Source organism: Heloderma suspectum, chromosome 6 (assembly GCF_057233095.1).
Source record: "Heloderma suspectum isolate Gila_16-S chromosome 6, 16-S_ref, whole genome shotgun sequence".
NCBI lineage: Eukaryota > Metazoa > Chordata > Lepidosauria > Squamata > Helodermatidae > Heloderma > Heloderma suspectum.
In genome coordinates, this window is record NC_139463.1 from 64,573,943 (window position 1) to 64,590,035 (window position 16,093).

Sequence of the window (16,093 nt, forward strand, 5' to 3'; positions counted from 1 at the left end):
GGATGTTGGAGAATTCTGTCATGGACTCCAGTGAGGCTGGATTCTTTAAAATCCAGCCCCCTGGAGTCCGTGGCAGAACGGGGCAACCCCCCCCGCCTCCCTGCGGAATCCCCCCAGGACGGAGCCTACCTGGCGGCAGCAGCGGCTCTGGGTCATCTTCTGGCTGCTGCCGGGCTGCGGCCGCAAATGGCAGCCGCTATGCCAGCCGCCATTTGTGTCCTTGCGGAGGCCGTGATAGGATACGTAAGTATCTATGTAGCCTATCACAGCAAAAGGCAGGGACGCAAATTAGTTCCTGCCTTTTGCTGTGATAGGCTACATAAATATATACGTAGCCTATCACGGCCTATCACAGCCTCCACAAGGACGTAAATGGCGGCTGGCGCAGCCCAGCAGCAGATGGAGCGCCTCCCCCCCACCGTGGATGTCCCATCCAGAATGAGGTAAGGGATTCGTACAGCTCTTTCTTTCATGGATACCGTGAAGAGATGGAATGATTCACTAGTAAGGTTTAGAAGAGTGAGGTTTTGCTCAGCTGTGACCACTGCTTAGAGAACCGGGTGATCGGATGTCTTGAAGTACCTTTCAAGCTTGGATAAGAGATTCTTGCAGAGTGCATATAGGCAGGTGTACTAAACCTCCTTCAAGACTTGGGATCACAAGGCTTTCTGCTGAGGGTCAAACTGGGGACGATGGCAAGAAAGCCAAATCTGGATTCATCACATTACTTAAAAAGCTTAAAATGAACTGTAGCAGAGGGCCATGGTGCTGTGGGGGAGAAGTTGTCATATTCTCATATGGTACCTGTCTGAAAGATTGCTTCGACGCTTCCTCCCATATGTGCCTGCCCGGACCCGAAGGTCATCCTTAGCAGTCCTTCTCCATGAGCCCCTGCCAAAGGAAATGAGGCGGGTGGCTACCTGGAGGAGGGCCTTTTCTGCTGCAGCCGCCCGGCTGTGGAATGAGCTCCCTAAAGAGGTTTGCCTGGCACCTTCATTGTACTCCTTCCAGCGCCAGGTGAAGTCCTTTTTATTCTTCCAGTATTTTAGCATTTTAGCTTCCAAGTCTTTTAGCTTTGGTGTTTTAAATCTGCATTTTAAATCTCTGCATTGCTGCTAAGTTTTATTCCGGTTGTACTGTTATGTCGTGATTTTAAGCTTTCATATTTTATATTGTTTTTTTGCCACACTTTGTGGTTTCAATTTTTGTGACCTGCCCAGAGAGCTTCGGCTATGGGGCGGTATAGAAATAAGTAAGTAAGTAAGTTGCCCCATGTGGCATTGAATTGATCTGGGGTCCTGATTCTGCCAGTTCCCAGTCATCAATCAGATTCTTTTGGTTATCAAGCGTGATGCAGTGGCGAGAGTGTTGGACTGGAAGCTGGGAGATCCGGGTTCTAGTTTGCACTCGGCCATAGAAGCTCATGGGGTGACTTTGGGCCTGTCACAGACTCTTGGCCCAACCTACCTCACAGGGTGGTTGTTGTGAGGATAAAGTGGAGAGGAGGAGGATAATGTAAGCTGCCTTGCGTTCCTTGTAAGAGGAAAAAAGGCGGGATAGAAATGCAATAAATAAATAAATAAATAAATAAATAATCAGAGAAGAATCAAGCCCCTTGTGCAAAGGATGGCCGTTAATTGACAGAAAATGGATGCAGAAAAAATATTCAAAGACAGTTCACACCTCCCCTCAGTTGGCAAAACAGTTGTCCCAAGCTGATATGTCTATCTGAGTCCCAAAGGCAGATGGAGAAGCCGTTTTCTGGGCCAAAGGTTCTCCAAGCTGGGTTCCCCCTTGGAGCAAGACCAGAGATGGAGAGCCTGAGACCCTGATCCTATAGGCTTCTCTCTCTAAACAAGAAGCACCTCTTCCCCCTCGCGACAGCAGCTCGAGAAGAGGCGGGCTTCCCTCACCCCAAACATCCCAACCTGAGAACGTCATTGGCTTCCCAGAGCCAAGGGACACAGGGAGGACCTCTCTGTGCAGGAGTGAGATGAGATACTACTCCCTGTCTCAGACTGGTGAGGTAACTCAGTATTTTGCACAATACGAATTAAAAGTATGTGAGAGGCTCTCTCTAGAAGCCCCCCCCCCCCCACGGGGCCTACTTTTGTTAGCTAAAGCCTGCTAAAATCTACTGACTGTGGTAAACTACACAGTTCCCTATGGATTTAGGGCCTCTGTGAAGTCCACATTTTTTGCTCATCAACCAACCTGCTGCTTTCAAGCTCCTATAAAAGGTCGGGAATCCAATTACAGATCACCAGACTGTCTCGTCTACTTTGACCCTGAGGCATTCGTTGATGCATTGAGTCCCTTGTCATAAGTATGTGGCGTAATCTATCAACCGAGCTCATTCAAATCTGCATCACATCACCTAATTAGACAAGGGAGTGGAGCCCAGGAGAGAAGCATGTATTTTATTCTTGGCGATAAGCTTGGTTTTCAGCATTTTAATGTCCTCTGTCTGTAGAGATGCTGGTGAGAAGATTAAAATTGGAATAGGCTATCTGGTTTTTCCCCAAGACCCTGTAAGTGGATGTCACTGTAGATCTGATTGCATTGATTTCATTTCTGTACCACCCAATAGTCAAAGCTCTCTGGGCAGTGCATAAATGTTACAAAACAAATAACATATCAGTGTCTACTGGGTATTTCTGTCGCAGAGGATAATTATGTGGAGTGTTGCACAAGGCAAAATGACATTGTATATCTTTGCTGAAAATTGTTGTTGTTGAATTAGCTGTGAAATGGAGTTGGAGATGGGTAAGTAAGTGAATCATTTTAGGTCATACGCATTAAGAGGTGTGTGTGATTCTAGGACTGTCTCTGCCATTTTTGGAGTATGTACCCAGTATGTATGGGGGGGCTGGGGGGGGCGACGGCCAACAAGAAGCTCTGGCGTGGGCTGGTCCATGAAGTCACAAAGAGTCGGAAGCGACTGACCAAATAAACAACAACAAACCCAGAATGTGATCCTGAAGAATATAGCTGAGTGATACTGCTAGATATGTATGTCTATTTTTTTAATGTTCCCACCAGTATTTCTGTACTTTCCAATTCCAACTGAAAACTTTCCAGGAAGTTTTGAATTTGAATATTTTGATAGACTTACTGACCTCTTCTGTTTTCATATCTTTGATACTGTTGCTTCTAGTAGCTGTGATAGGAAGCTATGCAGCATTTTCATTAACAGTCACCCATTTAGACAGGATCTCCTTCTGGTCCAGCATCCTATATATTGCTATTAAATGCATTCTCTGAATGATAATCCTTAAATAGCCAAAATGGCAAAAGTCATGCGCACAAGGGAAGCATCAGCAGGCTTGGGAGAACCTTTGCAGAGAAACATAAACAAATCTTTAGGGGGAAAAATCCTAAGGGAGCAGGAGGGAAAGCCCTAAACAGGAGCACCAAACATCCATCGGATATGGTGTCCATTCTGCCAGTGTAGTGGTGGCATATCTCCAGTTCCAGTGTAATGTGAGTATAGAATTGCTCTGTTAGTCAACCAGTCCTTCAGTTAAATTTCCATATGGGTTAAAATAATATTTCTGAAGCAAGAAGCACACTTAATTTGTTTTTAGATGATGTGCACTGATAGCACACATCATCTTAGAAGAGGCATTCCTTTTGCATGTGAGAGAAGGGAGAATCTTGCCACCTGCGGTTTTTATAAGCATTTGCATTTAGAATTATCTATCTATCTATCTATCTATCTATCTATCTATCTATCTATCTATCAGTAACACCTGTGTGGTTAGGGGCACCTTTTTTTAGTAGATCAGAGGTTTTAAATAGATTGATCTGATTAATTAAACATTTCAGCCATGCTGATGGCTATTATTAATATTATAATAATATTTCTGCTCTTTAACTTAGATGGGTTTAAACTGTTTCATCAGAAGTATGTGTCTCCCTGCTCTCCTCTGTTACTCCTGACCACTCTGAAATTCTCATCATCCCTAGGCAGCATAGCCAATGGTGATGGATGATGGGAGTTGCACTCCAACAACATCTGGAGGCCCACAAGTTGCCCACCCTGCTTTAAATTCTTTCCTTGTTCAGCTCTTTTCTATCCCCAACACTTGACTTGTTTGCCCCACTACTTCCATTAAGCCGTTTACCCCAACGATCACCGGCCCTGGTTTCCTCCCTCTCAGCTCAATATTTGCATTCATGCTGTCAGGCTGCTGAACTATTTTGGAAGGAAAAAGATCTGGCTAACTCTCAGGCTCACTTTTAATTCATGCTGTCTTACTTCTTCTCTGCTGTTTATCCAGCCAAGCAACATAACTACCCCACCCTGATCCACACCTGTTCCAGCAATCTCTGGAACCTCTTTTCTACCTTTAATGCTCTATTAAGGGCTTGCCCCTCCTCTTACCTAACCCACTTTATGTCTAATGCCTTGCCTCCTCCTCCTCCTCTGATAAAAATGAAGCTATTCACCCACAATCTCTCTACCTCCCCACAACCCATCTCTTCCCACCCTCCCTCGTTCCTCGTTGTCTATTTTAGAACGTAAACACCTTGGGAACAGGGACCTGTCTATGCTATCCACGTCACTATGTAAAGTGCCATGTATAATGATAACACAATATAAAATAAACTGTAATAAAAAGGTGGGTGCCCAGTGGTCTCCCATCTAGGAGATTAGGTTCTTGCCTCCTTAGTTTTACTAGTGTTACAGGATTAGGTGTTCCCAGGCTCTATTCACAGCCCTGTAGTGAGCGTCCATAATCTGGGATGAGAGATGAGATCCCAGGCAAGTCTGAGTTTATAGGAATGTAGTTTTAGGAATGAAACTATTGGCCATGTATAGAGTGGCCGCATCCCCAAACAGTTAGTGCTTTAAAGATATCTAAGGGCTCAATCCTATGAGTGTTTAGACAGAAAGAAGTCCTACAACTCCCATCATGGCTGGCTGGAGAATGCATATGGGTTAAAATAATGGCTTTTTCTGGCTAATGTATAGCCTTTTCTGTCTAAACATGCGTAGGATTGCACTCTAAAACCATGCATTGACTAGGTTGTGTATGCAAACATGTGACTGATGCATAATTGGTGGTCTGGACATCTCTACACTGTTTAATGCCAATGGAGCCATGAGAGAAGCATGAATTCATGTGCACAGAGAATGACAGGTTTTTGGACTTTTATCAGCAAGGGTTTGGTCTTTAATTAAATATAAGGGGCCACCACATTCTTTGTCTACATAAATATTAGCTTACCTAAATAAAGGAATGAATTAAACTGGCAACATGTACCAGAATCACTGAACTGGGACAAAAGTATTTTCAATACACCTTTTAAATGGTTGGGTTTTTGAGTCCCCAGTAGATGGCAATCTATCATTCCTAAACTCTAGTTTGACATTTGTTGTTTGCTGGTGTACTTAGAAACACACTCCAGTAGACCTGCTGCCTATATATTTATTATTATTTCGTACTCAGTTCCTTTTGTTTCTGTATTTATGTTAAAAACCCATTTGTTTGCTGAGCATTCTCCAACTGAACTCTTACTTTAATATTTCCATCCATTCTCTATGTGGCCAGACTCGAAATAGTCTGCTAGTGTTGTCTTTTTAAACCTTTCTACAGTGCCTTTACATTACACCCCTTAAAAACATATATTTTTCTCCTACCCCCTTTTTGCATTTTTCTAAATATTGGCAAGTATTACTGTCTCTCTGCTGCTGACATTGTCTGGCATGGATCCATTTCCCTGGTCTTTTCAAGTGATGACACGTCATCACGATATTATCTTCTGAGTAGTAGTATAGTAAAAGCCTGTTAACTTGTGTGTGTGTGTGAATCAAGAACATTACATTGAATAGCAACAAATGGTCAATACAGACCTATTGTGCATATATTAAGTGTGTGACTGACTTGTAAAACAATAGACCTTGTAAGCTGAAATATAGTGTTTATTGAATCATTTGGCTAAAGAGGAATTCTGAATGTATCTTCTGTAACATTTCATAGCTAAGACAGAAAAGGAGAGGATGAAGTAAATCTAATGATTTCTTGCTTTAGCAGAATGAATCATTGACATTTTGCTTTTCCTTATATTTGCTCCTCAACTTCCTTAACTTGGGATGAAACTACTTTGCCATCCACTACCTCTTCGACGATTGTCTTGATCTTCCTAGTTTTGCTTGGATCTAAATAGGAAAACAATGGATATTTATGAAACATATTTCCATTAAAAAACAGTGTTCAGTTTAGATATGCTGAGTCAAAATACTTTTTAAGTGAATGTGTTTGTCCTACTACATTACAATGTGTGTGTTTTTTTAAAGTAAAATGTATTGTGACCTATCAGAAACTGATGGAATGTATTGTGTGACATGGACCTGGACAGACAAAGGTTTAGTTCTTTGGAGGCAGAAAGTAAATTCAGAAGGCAGCGAGAATATATACAGTACATGATATAGATATGTACATGAATTAAGAACACCAAGGAAGCAATCATATGGCTGCTAGACAGCAGCTAGACGGTCATAGGATATGCGGTTTTCCAGGAACCGACCTCGGAGCCTCTGCTCCAAGGTCGGCTCCCAGAGAACCTCCCTCCCTCCGCTTCCACGCTGCCTCGGAAACAGCATGGAACAGCCCCATCTTCCATGCTTGCAAGAGGAGTGTGGAGCGGCTGGAAAGGAGCATGGCTGGGGGCATTCTGGGGCGGGGAGAGCCTAGCTGCTTGTACGACACAACCAGTGTGCTATATAGCAGCCTCGCTCCCTGCTCCGTGCTCTCGCAGCTAGACATCTGCAATCAGCTGTCTAGCAGAAAAAGCAGGGCAGGAGAAGCGCAAAGGGAACGATCCCCTCCGTGCTTCTCCTGGTCTGCTTTGGATAGGCAGTCACCTCCAAGTTCGGAGGCGGCCGCCTAACTCCATAGGATTGCACCCTAAGTGGCGATCCAGGACTTTGAAAGGGTCACAAGGGGAAGGGAACAGCTAGAAAAGACAGAGACTAAACTCTTCCTAACAGAAGATGGAAGCCTTGAGAGGTATGCCACTATTCCCACCATCCTAAACACCAGCCTTTCCCAACCTTGGGTCCTCAGATGCTATTAGTCTACAGTTCCCATCATCCTCGGCCATTGGCCACAGTGCTTGGGATGCTGGGAGTTGTAGTCCAACAATATCAGGAGACCTACAGCTGGGAAAGCCTGCTTAATAGTAAACTTGTTCTCCAAGCATGGATACTGATGCAGCCCAGAGGGAGGCATTAGCAGGCTCAGGGAAACCCCAAAGTTTACAGAAGTACAAAAAGTCTTTACGAAAAAGGGAAACCCTAAGGAGGAGGACCCCCCACCTCAAACCAGTCTAATGAGGACTGAGCATGCTGAACTGACTGATTGTTGGATGAGGGTATGGAAAACTGGGTGGAGGGGGAATGGAATGGAGTATCCTGGAAAGGAGCATGTTTGGCCGGCTGGATTCTGAGCAGGAACACTCTGCACTGCAACATTTTGTTGCAGATCCTGCTTGTACAACTGTGATCCTAAGGTTGGCTTACCACGAGTGGAATCCATTGACTTGACGCTTGCCACAGAAGCACTTTCAAATGAGCTGCAAAGAGATGGAAGAAACGTTCTTACCACATTACATTGCCAGCATCAGGTGGAGCAAAGAGAGGACCATTTCACTTTCACCGACAACTGACATCCCACCAAGAGATGACTAACTCCTGTCTTTAACAGTCTGCTATTTCTCCTACCCAGTCTCGCCATCTAGTAGTCGGCGGTAAGTTTCAATCTCCATCTCCAAACGAGTCTTGATATCCAGGAGGTGCTGGTATTCAGCATTTTGTCGCTCCATGTCTGCCCGGACCTGGAAAAGCTGAGATTCCACGTTTCCAATGTGAAGCTGCATTTGTGAGAGTTGGGTGCAGTAACCAGCTTCGGTTTCTGCTAGAGTGTCTTCAAGAGATTTTTTCTGTGTTGAAAAGAGAAGGAGAGAGAGAGAGGGAGGGAGGGAGAGAGAGAGAGAGAGAGAGAGAGAGAGAGAGGTTACAAAATGTATAAAACTGACGCAAAAGAACATGAGCTGGTGGATTGCATAACCACATCTCAGGACGTTACATTTATGTGAATGTTAGGCTGGACTGAAATATATATTTTAACTGCTATTTCAAATTAATGTGGTTGTATTGGAATCTTTCTTGGGCTCCAAGATCACCACAGACGGTGACTGTAGCCATGAAATTAAAAGACGCTTGCTCCTTGGGAGGAAAGCTATGGCAAACCTAGACAGCATAGTCAGAAGCAGAGACATCACCTTGCCGACAAAGGTCCGTCTAATCAAAGCTATGGTTTTCCCAGTAGTAATGTATGGCTGTGAGAGCTGGACTATAAGGAAGGCTGAGCGCCGAAGAATTGATGCTTTCGAACTGTGGTGCTGGAGAAGACTCTTACGAGTCCCCTGGACTGCAAGGAGGTCAAATCAGCCCATCCTAAAGGAAATCAACCCTGAGTGCTCATTGGAAGGACAGATACTGAAGCTGAAGCTCAAATATTTTGGCCACCTAATGCGAAGAGAAAACTCCCTGGAAAATATACCCTGATGCTGGGAAAGACCGAAGGCAAAAGGAGAAGGCGATGGCAGAGGATGAGATGGCTAGATAGCATCACCAATGCAATAGATATGAACTTGAACACATGCCGGGAGAGAGCGGAGGACAGGAAGGCCTGGCGTGCTATGGCCCAGGGGTTCATGAAGAGTCAGACACGACTGAATGACTGAACAACAGCAACAATTGGAATTGTATCTTGTATTACTTAACATAGTTTATGTGTGCTCTTACGCAAGCCACTTTGGGAGGGCTTTTGCCCTGAAACGTGACCTACGAATACTTAACATTATATTTGATTGTCTATCCTATCTATATAAAACAGTGGCACCCCGGGACCTGTCACAAGGGCCAAGTGACACGTTACTCAGAAGAATGCGCAACTGTAGCCTAACTACCCCTTTTGAAGAAGAAAACCCACCTTCCCACCTCCCACCCTGGCCAGGGCTTCGTAAGTGGTGATTGCCCCCTCCCGCTCCCCTGGATTACTCTGTAACTATTGTTAGAGATTCTTTGGTCCCGGCGGCCAGTCACCATACCATAGCCAGTTGAGACTGCAGCTCTATTTCCAGGCTTTGAAAAGTCCGTCTCAGGTCTGTGATTTCACTCTTTCCTGACTGAAGCTGCTCGGTATTTGAAGAGATTTCTCTTTTCAGTTCCCCACTCTGAAATAGCAAATGCCGGCATGAGAGAACATAAGGATCTCACCCAGCTTCATGCACAGTGGAACCAATTACCCAGGGAGGTGGTAGGCTCTCCCACACTGGAGGCATTCAAGATGAAGCTGGACAGCCACTTGTCAGGGATGCTTTGACTCGGATTCCTGCACTGCGCAGGGGGTTGGACTTGATGGTCTTATAGGCCCCTTCCAACCCTACGATTCTATGATTCTACTTTTAATCATATTATCTGCACAATGACTCTCTTCTCACAATGCTCACTTTTTCATTGAACCAGGCTTCAGCCTCTTTTCGATGTTGTTCCGCAATGGCCTCATACTGCATTCTCATGTCATTCAGAAGCTTGGTCAAATCAACCCCTGGTGCAGCATCCATTTCCACACTGACTTGTCCAGTGGCATTGCCTTGGAAGCCGAGGAGTTCCTATGAAGACAACCACGAAACAAGGAACAGTTAGTATAAGTCTACTCAAAACAAATAGCTGGGCATGCAATTTAAAGGATTTGTTTGAGCCTGCTTTGACAGGGATGCTTAAGAACATAAGAACAGCCCTGCTGGATCAGAGCAAGGGTACATCTAGTCCAGCATTCTGTTCACACAGTGGCCAACCAGCTGTCTACCAGGAGCCCACAAGCAGGACATGAGTGCCGCCACAGCACCATCCAACCCATGTTCCCAGCAACTGGTGTACATAGGCTTACTGCCTCTGATTATTGGAGGTAGCATAGATGCATCAGGACTAGTAGCCACTGATAGCCTTTTTATTTATTATTGCATTTATATCCCGCCTTTATTCCTCTTGCAAGGAACATTTGTCCAACCCCCTTTTGAAGCCATCCAAATTGGTGGCCATCACTATGTTTTGTGGTAGTGAATTCCATAGTTTAACTCTGTGCTGTGTGACAAAGTCCTTCCTTTGATCTATCCTGAATCTCCCACCAATCAGCTTCATGGGATGACCCGGGTTCTAGTATTTTGAGAGAGGGAGAAAAATGTCTCCTTATCCACATTCTCCACACCATGCATAATTCTGTACACCTCTGCTTGAATAATGAGTATATAATTTAAGACTGAAGGGACTTTCTTCTACTAAGTACCTCTACACGTTTCTTGTGGCAGTCAAGTAGATCCACATTGTGTTTATGATGATACACGCAAACCAGCCTTCCCCAAGCTGGCACGGTCCAGATGTGTTGGCCTGGAACTGCTGCCATCTCCAGCCAGTGCTGCCTCAGGACAATGGGAGCTATAGCCCAGTACATCTGGGGGCAATGTCTGGGGACAACAGTGGGAGCTATAGCCCAGCACATCTGGAGGGCGCCAGGTCAGGGAAGGCTGAGATGGGCTGTAGGGGAAAAAATAGGTGATGGAAAAAGTAAAAGAAATGAAATGAAGCTTTGCATACCTCCTCATGGTTCTTCTTGAGGTAGGCCAGTTCCTCCTTCAAGCTTTCGATTTGCATTTCCAGGTCAGCTCTGGTCAAGGTCAGCTCATCTAGCACCCTGCGCAGGCCATTAATGTCAGCCTCCACACTCTGGCGAAGGGTCACTTCATTCTCAAACCTACCAAGAATTCAAATGTACAAGGCCACTGTCTCCGCCTAATAACACAGGTCTTCCTGTGTAATACACTACCTCATATGATTGTAATGTGCTTTTATCTGGCTTTTCTATTTCTGATTTTCACCCACTCTCCTCTATTTTCAACAAAGCTCCTTTGTTTTTTTCTTATTTCTCATTTACCAACATTCCTCTTCTTCGGTTTGTCCTACATTTTCCCCATTTGATTCCACTGAATTGAAATTGAGTTGATAAATACCTTCATGTTCAGTCTCCTTATCTTTCTCCTTATATCTTTACACTCTCCCCCTCTGTTACTTTCTAGTGGCACTTTACTTCTTGTTAAACACCGCATCTCAGCTGTTCTCTCTTGTCTCAGCCCTTTTCTCAGTTATTTTTGAATCTTTTCTGGTGGGTTTGTAAATAGAGGCTGGGATCCTGAGCATCTCCTGGGTGGTGCTCCTGCCAACAGAAGGGGAAGAAGCGACTTCCATCGATTCCCCCTTCCCCTTGCAGTCTGTTGTGCCCCCTTCCAAATCGGCTCCGGAGGGTTGGGGGAAGCTCTGCAACAGGGTTAGGATCCTCCTCTGGATCTCACTCATAATTATGAATAGAAGGAGCCCTTCTGTTCGTGAAAGTCTAGTTAGGATTTATGCTGTTGGGTGGCATTCAATGGTGGCCTTGCACTAACGGAAAACAGTTCTGCTTCTGCAAGGTGAGGCACCCGGTTTTCATTGATCCCCTTGCAACTACCTATTGGACCCTCCAAGCCATATCCCATATTGTTCTGGAGGAAGATCTTTTCAGGGGGCAAGGGAGACTACAATGGGTAGGAGGGGGGTGGGATTAGCAAAAATCAGTACCTAAGCAGAAGCAGATGTGCTTTCCACTAGCATAAAGCCACCATTAGATACAACTCATTGTGCATTCCATATTGAGCATCTCTACACCAGCCTAAAGTTCCGCATTTAAAACGGGGCTTTCTGCTTCCATTTTAAATGAAGGATCATGACAAGACTCCCTTTACACGTGCTTCCTCTCCTCTTTTCCCCCTTGTCTGAGTCTTCCACATGTTTCATTATGCAGCCGCTAGATGGTGCTCTGCTCTAGCTCCTCTTATTGCGGGATTTCCTCTTTTCACGAGGGAACTCAAGTGGAACTCAAGCACAGGAATTTGATACTTCATTATCTCCTATCTTTTAAAAAACGGAATAAAGGTCATTTAGTGCAGGAGACACCTTGGAGGTTGACGACATCATCTAAAGGACCCACAAACTTCCGTGAGTAACCAATCTCAATAGCAGGATAAAAGCTCCGTGTGAAGAAGCCCATTCTCTCTCTTCGGAATGAGGGCTACGTTCAAGGCTATGATGCAGTTGTGTTCTCTGAGTGGTACATAATGAAACTGCAGGATACAGTCAGTTACAGATTGATTGATGCATTCTGGCATGCATAATCTGATATTATGGAGAGGATATATGTAATGAAAACAGGCAATTCGGTTGTCTGAACTAGCCATTACCATTAAGTAAGCAGTGATGTGATTATGATCAATGTTCAAAGAAACAGAGATGAAGCTTAAAATATATCTGGGCGTTATCTGTTTTCTTCACCAGACAATTCTACTTACTTGAGCCTGAAATCATCAGCTGCCAGCCTTGCATTGTCAATCTGAAGGACTATTCGGGCATTTTCAATAGTTGCATTGATGATCTGGAAAAGAAGGAGAGTATTTCTAGAGAATATGGCTTTTTTTATACTACTGCTTCATTCTTACATCCAGTGGTAAATGGAAGCCAGATAGAATGCTACATCAATGTCTTTAGATCAGCAGATTCAGGTTAGGTTCATCTCTCTGTCATAGCATTAGCGGACACCTACCCCAATTGCGTACTGCTAAATATACCAGATTCAAAGCTAAACAGCAGATTTCGATTTTGACTTGATTCTCAAATGTTGTTGGTGGAAAAACATTTCACTGAATAAGTCAAAGTCATGCCAGGCTATGGAAAGTGATAGTTATTATCAAATATATTTTCAAACTGTGTAGGAAAAAATGTCCTTTTTTTATAAATGCAAAAGAAGCGTTTAGCTTGATCCTATGCATGCTTCTCAGAAGTAAATCCAACTTTGTTGAATTGGATTTATTCCCAAGTAAGTATACACCAGATTGCAGCCTGGATACATTTTACCTGATTATGGTTGTCTTAATTTCTGCTTTTTGTTTTTGGCAGGAGTCCAAAATGACCCAATTGGACGAAGTCACTTTGATTCCCATTTTACAAATGACACTGAGAGTGCAGTGCAGTGAGTCCATGTGACCTCAGTCTGGTCCTCCCAGATGCTAGTCCACATCTATCTATCTATCTATCTATCTATCTATCTATCTATCTATCTATCTATCTATCTATCTCATATTTGACTTCGCTTAGGACTAATAGGGCAGCTTATCTAATTCCCTTTTATTCAAGTGAGGTGTGTTCACTGAAGGTGTCTTATCTACACAACTGTATTAAAAACACACATCTACAGTGAGAGATCATTTCAGGTCACAGTATTGTAAGAAATGAATTATTATCAAGCCACTTTTGAGTGGGATTCATGATATTTTATCTGGGTATAAGAACATCAGAAGAGCCCTGCTGGATCAGAGCAAGGGTCCATCTAGTCCAGCATTCTGTTCACACAGTGGCCAACCAGCTGTTGACCAGGAACCCACAAGCAGGGCAGGAGGGCAACACCACCCTCCCACCCATGTTCCCCAGCAACTGGTGTACATAGGCACACTGCCTCTGGTACTGGAGGTAGCACATAGCCATCAGGACTAGTAGCCATCGATAGCCTTCTCCTCTATGAGTTTGTACACCCCCCTTTTAAAGCCATCCAATTTGGCCATCACTACATCCTGTGGTAGCGAATTCCATAGTTTAACTCCGCGCTGTGTGAAGAAGCCCTTCCTTTATCTGTCCTGAATCTCCCACCAATCAGGTATCATTGAGAGGGATTCAATTTGTAAAGAAGTGCAGTGATCTCACGAGCATTTACCTTGTTCTTGAGATCTTCAATCACGGGGTAGTATTTACTGTAATCTCGGCCAGCCCCTGGACCTCCAGCCCCTGGGCCATTTTTCTCATACCACTCACGGATCTTGCATTCCAGCTCAGTATTGGCTTCCTCCAGAGATCGCACCTTGTCCAGGTAGGCAGCCAGGCGATCATTCAGATTCTGCATCGTTTCCTTTTCAGTGCCTGCTAAAAGGCTGCCTTCTCCTCCCCCACTTACCCCAAAGCCCCCTCCTAAGCCAGCACCTGAACCCCAACCAAAGCCTCCTCCTAAGACTCCACCAAAGCCCCCTCCCAAGCCTCCGCCATATCCACCACTGCTAACGCCACCAGCCCCAAAGTTGAGCAGAGACCCACCACCAAATCCTCCCCCAAAACTTCCAGCACTACTGGAACTGGAGAGTCTAACAGAACCTCCACCATATCCACTCCGGGAAGAGAACTGACGGGGTCCTGTAGATGCTCGGATGGAGAAAGCCATGGTGCATCAAAAAGAGCTCACTCCGAACCTGCTGTGGTGATGGGGTGATGCAGAATAGCTTTGCGGTAGGATTTGGCTTTATATATGAAACCAAGGGAGTGTTTGCTTGTTGAAGTCCACACCTCCTTAGGCAACATACTTTCATCTTTTTGCCCATTCAATGATCTCCTGAACAAGCTGGATGATGTGTGCAAAAAACCCCAACATTGTCTACTGGTGTGGAAACTCAGTGCCCTCCTGGTATTTGTTCTGCTAACAGGGTGGAGTGGGTGGAGTGGAGATAGGTTTTGAAATAATCCATCTGCTGCACTGAGGGAGTAAGATATTTTACCTTCTTAACCCACCTTTCCTCTAATTTCTGACATTATCTTCATTTCTTCTATATACGTGGTTTTTAAAAATATAAATATTCCTTTTTCTCATAATATTTCTCCTTATGGGTTTGGATTGTGAAAAATGTAAGTACTTCTCTCCCCCCACCCCCCTTCCTTAGCTTGGTTTGCACTGTTTGTGCATCATTCTCATATATGTGTGTGCACGTGTGCGTGCATACACACACGCACACACACAAAGGGACAACAAAATCTTGCAGTGTGAAATGCTCCTGTTCAGGGTTCCAGCCAGCAATGTCCTTTTCCAGGAGACTCCATTCCATTCCTCCTCACCCTCCTGGTTTTCCATTCCCCCCTCCAACAGTCAGTATTCCATGGCCACTGAGTTTGCTCAGTTTTAATTGGGCTGGTGGTTTTTAACTGGGGCGGAGTGGGGGGTGGGGGAGGTTGCCTCTTAGGGTTTTAAAAATAAGATTTTTTCTATACTTCTACAAATCGTGGGTCCCCCCACCCCAAGCCTCCTTTCTTGTATGTGAGTGGTGCAGTATTGGCTATATAAGGATAGCCATGCACCCCTGAACTTCAGAAAATGAGGGAATGATAAATCTGATGAATGAATGCCATATACTAAATGCTTTGCTTATGTTAAAAACAAATACACCCCAAACTGAAAATAAATCAACAACTGAAAACATATATTTTGCTGCCTCAGGAGTGGTTCTGACAAAACATTATCTTTTTCATATCTTTCCAAGTACAACCTATATAGAAAAGCTGTGTTTTATTATGGGTGCCCATGAGCCTGTTGTGTGTGGACAAAAGAACATGTTTGCTCAACAAGGAGTAACATTCACACACAGCCCTTTGGCTAGGCTCCAAAGAAGACTTTGCCCTATGTTTCTCAAACAGCAGCCCCCCCGGCAAACCACATTTCAAATGAATGAGACTTTCAAAAGTACTTTTCCAACATGGCATGAATGTTTACTTGTCGAAGTAAATAACATCAAGGCTTCCTATGTCTTTTACCCCATGAGTATCCTCCTTTGCCTCAACTTTATGTTAAGCCCTATTATCTGAAGGCATGATGACACATGGTCCACTTTCAGTCGTTCGTTCTCTGGAATGTGTCTAGTCCCCCCCTTAATGTGTCTAGTTCCCCCCCTTAAATCTAAGGTATGAGGGTTCCAGGATTGGTCCCCCCCCCCCATGGTCCCAGTAAAGGAAGCTGCTATTTGGCCCAAGAAGAAAATTCCCAGGGCTAATGGCAGCTTTGGGAGGTGGGTTTTTTAATTGGGACTGCAGTGGGGAGAAAGAGTTAACCCCCCGACCCCAGCCATTATTAAGGAAAAAGAATGCCACATCTCATCTGGCCCTGCTGTCTTTAATTAAAGCTTCATT

The 16,093-nt window shown here is 44.5% G+C and overlaps 1 protein-coding gene across 1 annotated transcript; it reads right to left on the reverse strand.

Moving 5' to 3' along the window:
- Nucleotides 1-5,912: 5,912 nt before the first annotated feature.
- Nucleotides 5,913-14,363, reverse strand: LOC146341032 (keratin, type I cytoskeletal 12-like). The gene is made up of 8 exons (XM_084804597.1): nucleotides 13,866-14,363; nucleotides 12,451-12,533; nucleotides 10,667-10,823; nucleotides 9,523-9,684; nucleotides 9,121-9,246; nucleotides 7,730-7,947; nucleotides 7,529-7,581; nucleotides 5,913-6,166 (listed from the first exon to the last, which is right to left on the reverse strand). Exons 1-8 carry the CDS (start codon nucleotides 14,361-14,363, stop codon nucleotides 6,069-6,071), a joined length of 1,395 nt encoding a protein of 464 aa, XP_084660723.1. The 3' UTR covers nucleotides 5,913-6,068.
- Between the last annotated feature and the right edge of the window lie 1,730 nt (nucleotides 14,364-16,093).

Excerpts from the sequence above, each read along its gene's own strand:
- LOC146341032 (XM_084804597.1), bottom strand. The coding sequence starts at position 14,363 with ATGGCTTTCTCCATCCGAGCATCTACAGGACCCCGTCAGTTCTCTTCC. Across the intron at positions 12,534-13,865 it reads TTGAAGATCTCAAGAACAAG|ATCATCAATGCAACTATTGA; the intron begins GTAAATGCTCGT and ends CTTCTTTTCCAG. Across the intron at positions 10,824-12,450 it reads GCTGATGATTTCAGGCTCAA|GTTTGAGAATGAAGTGACCC; the intron begins GTAAGTAGAATT and ends AATTCTTGGTAG.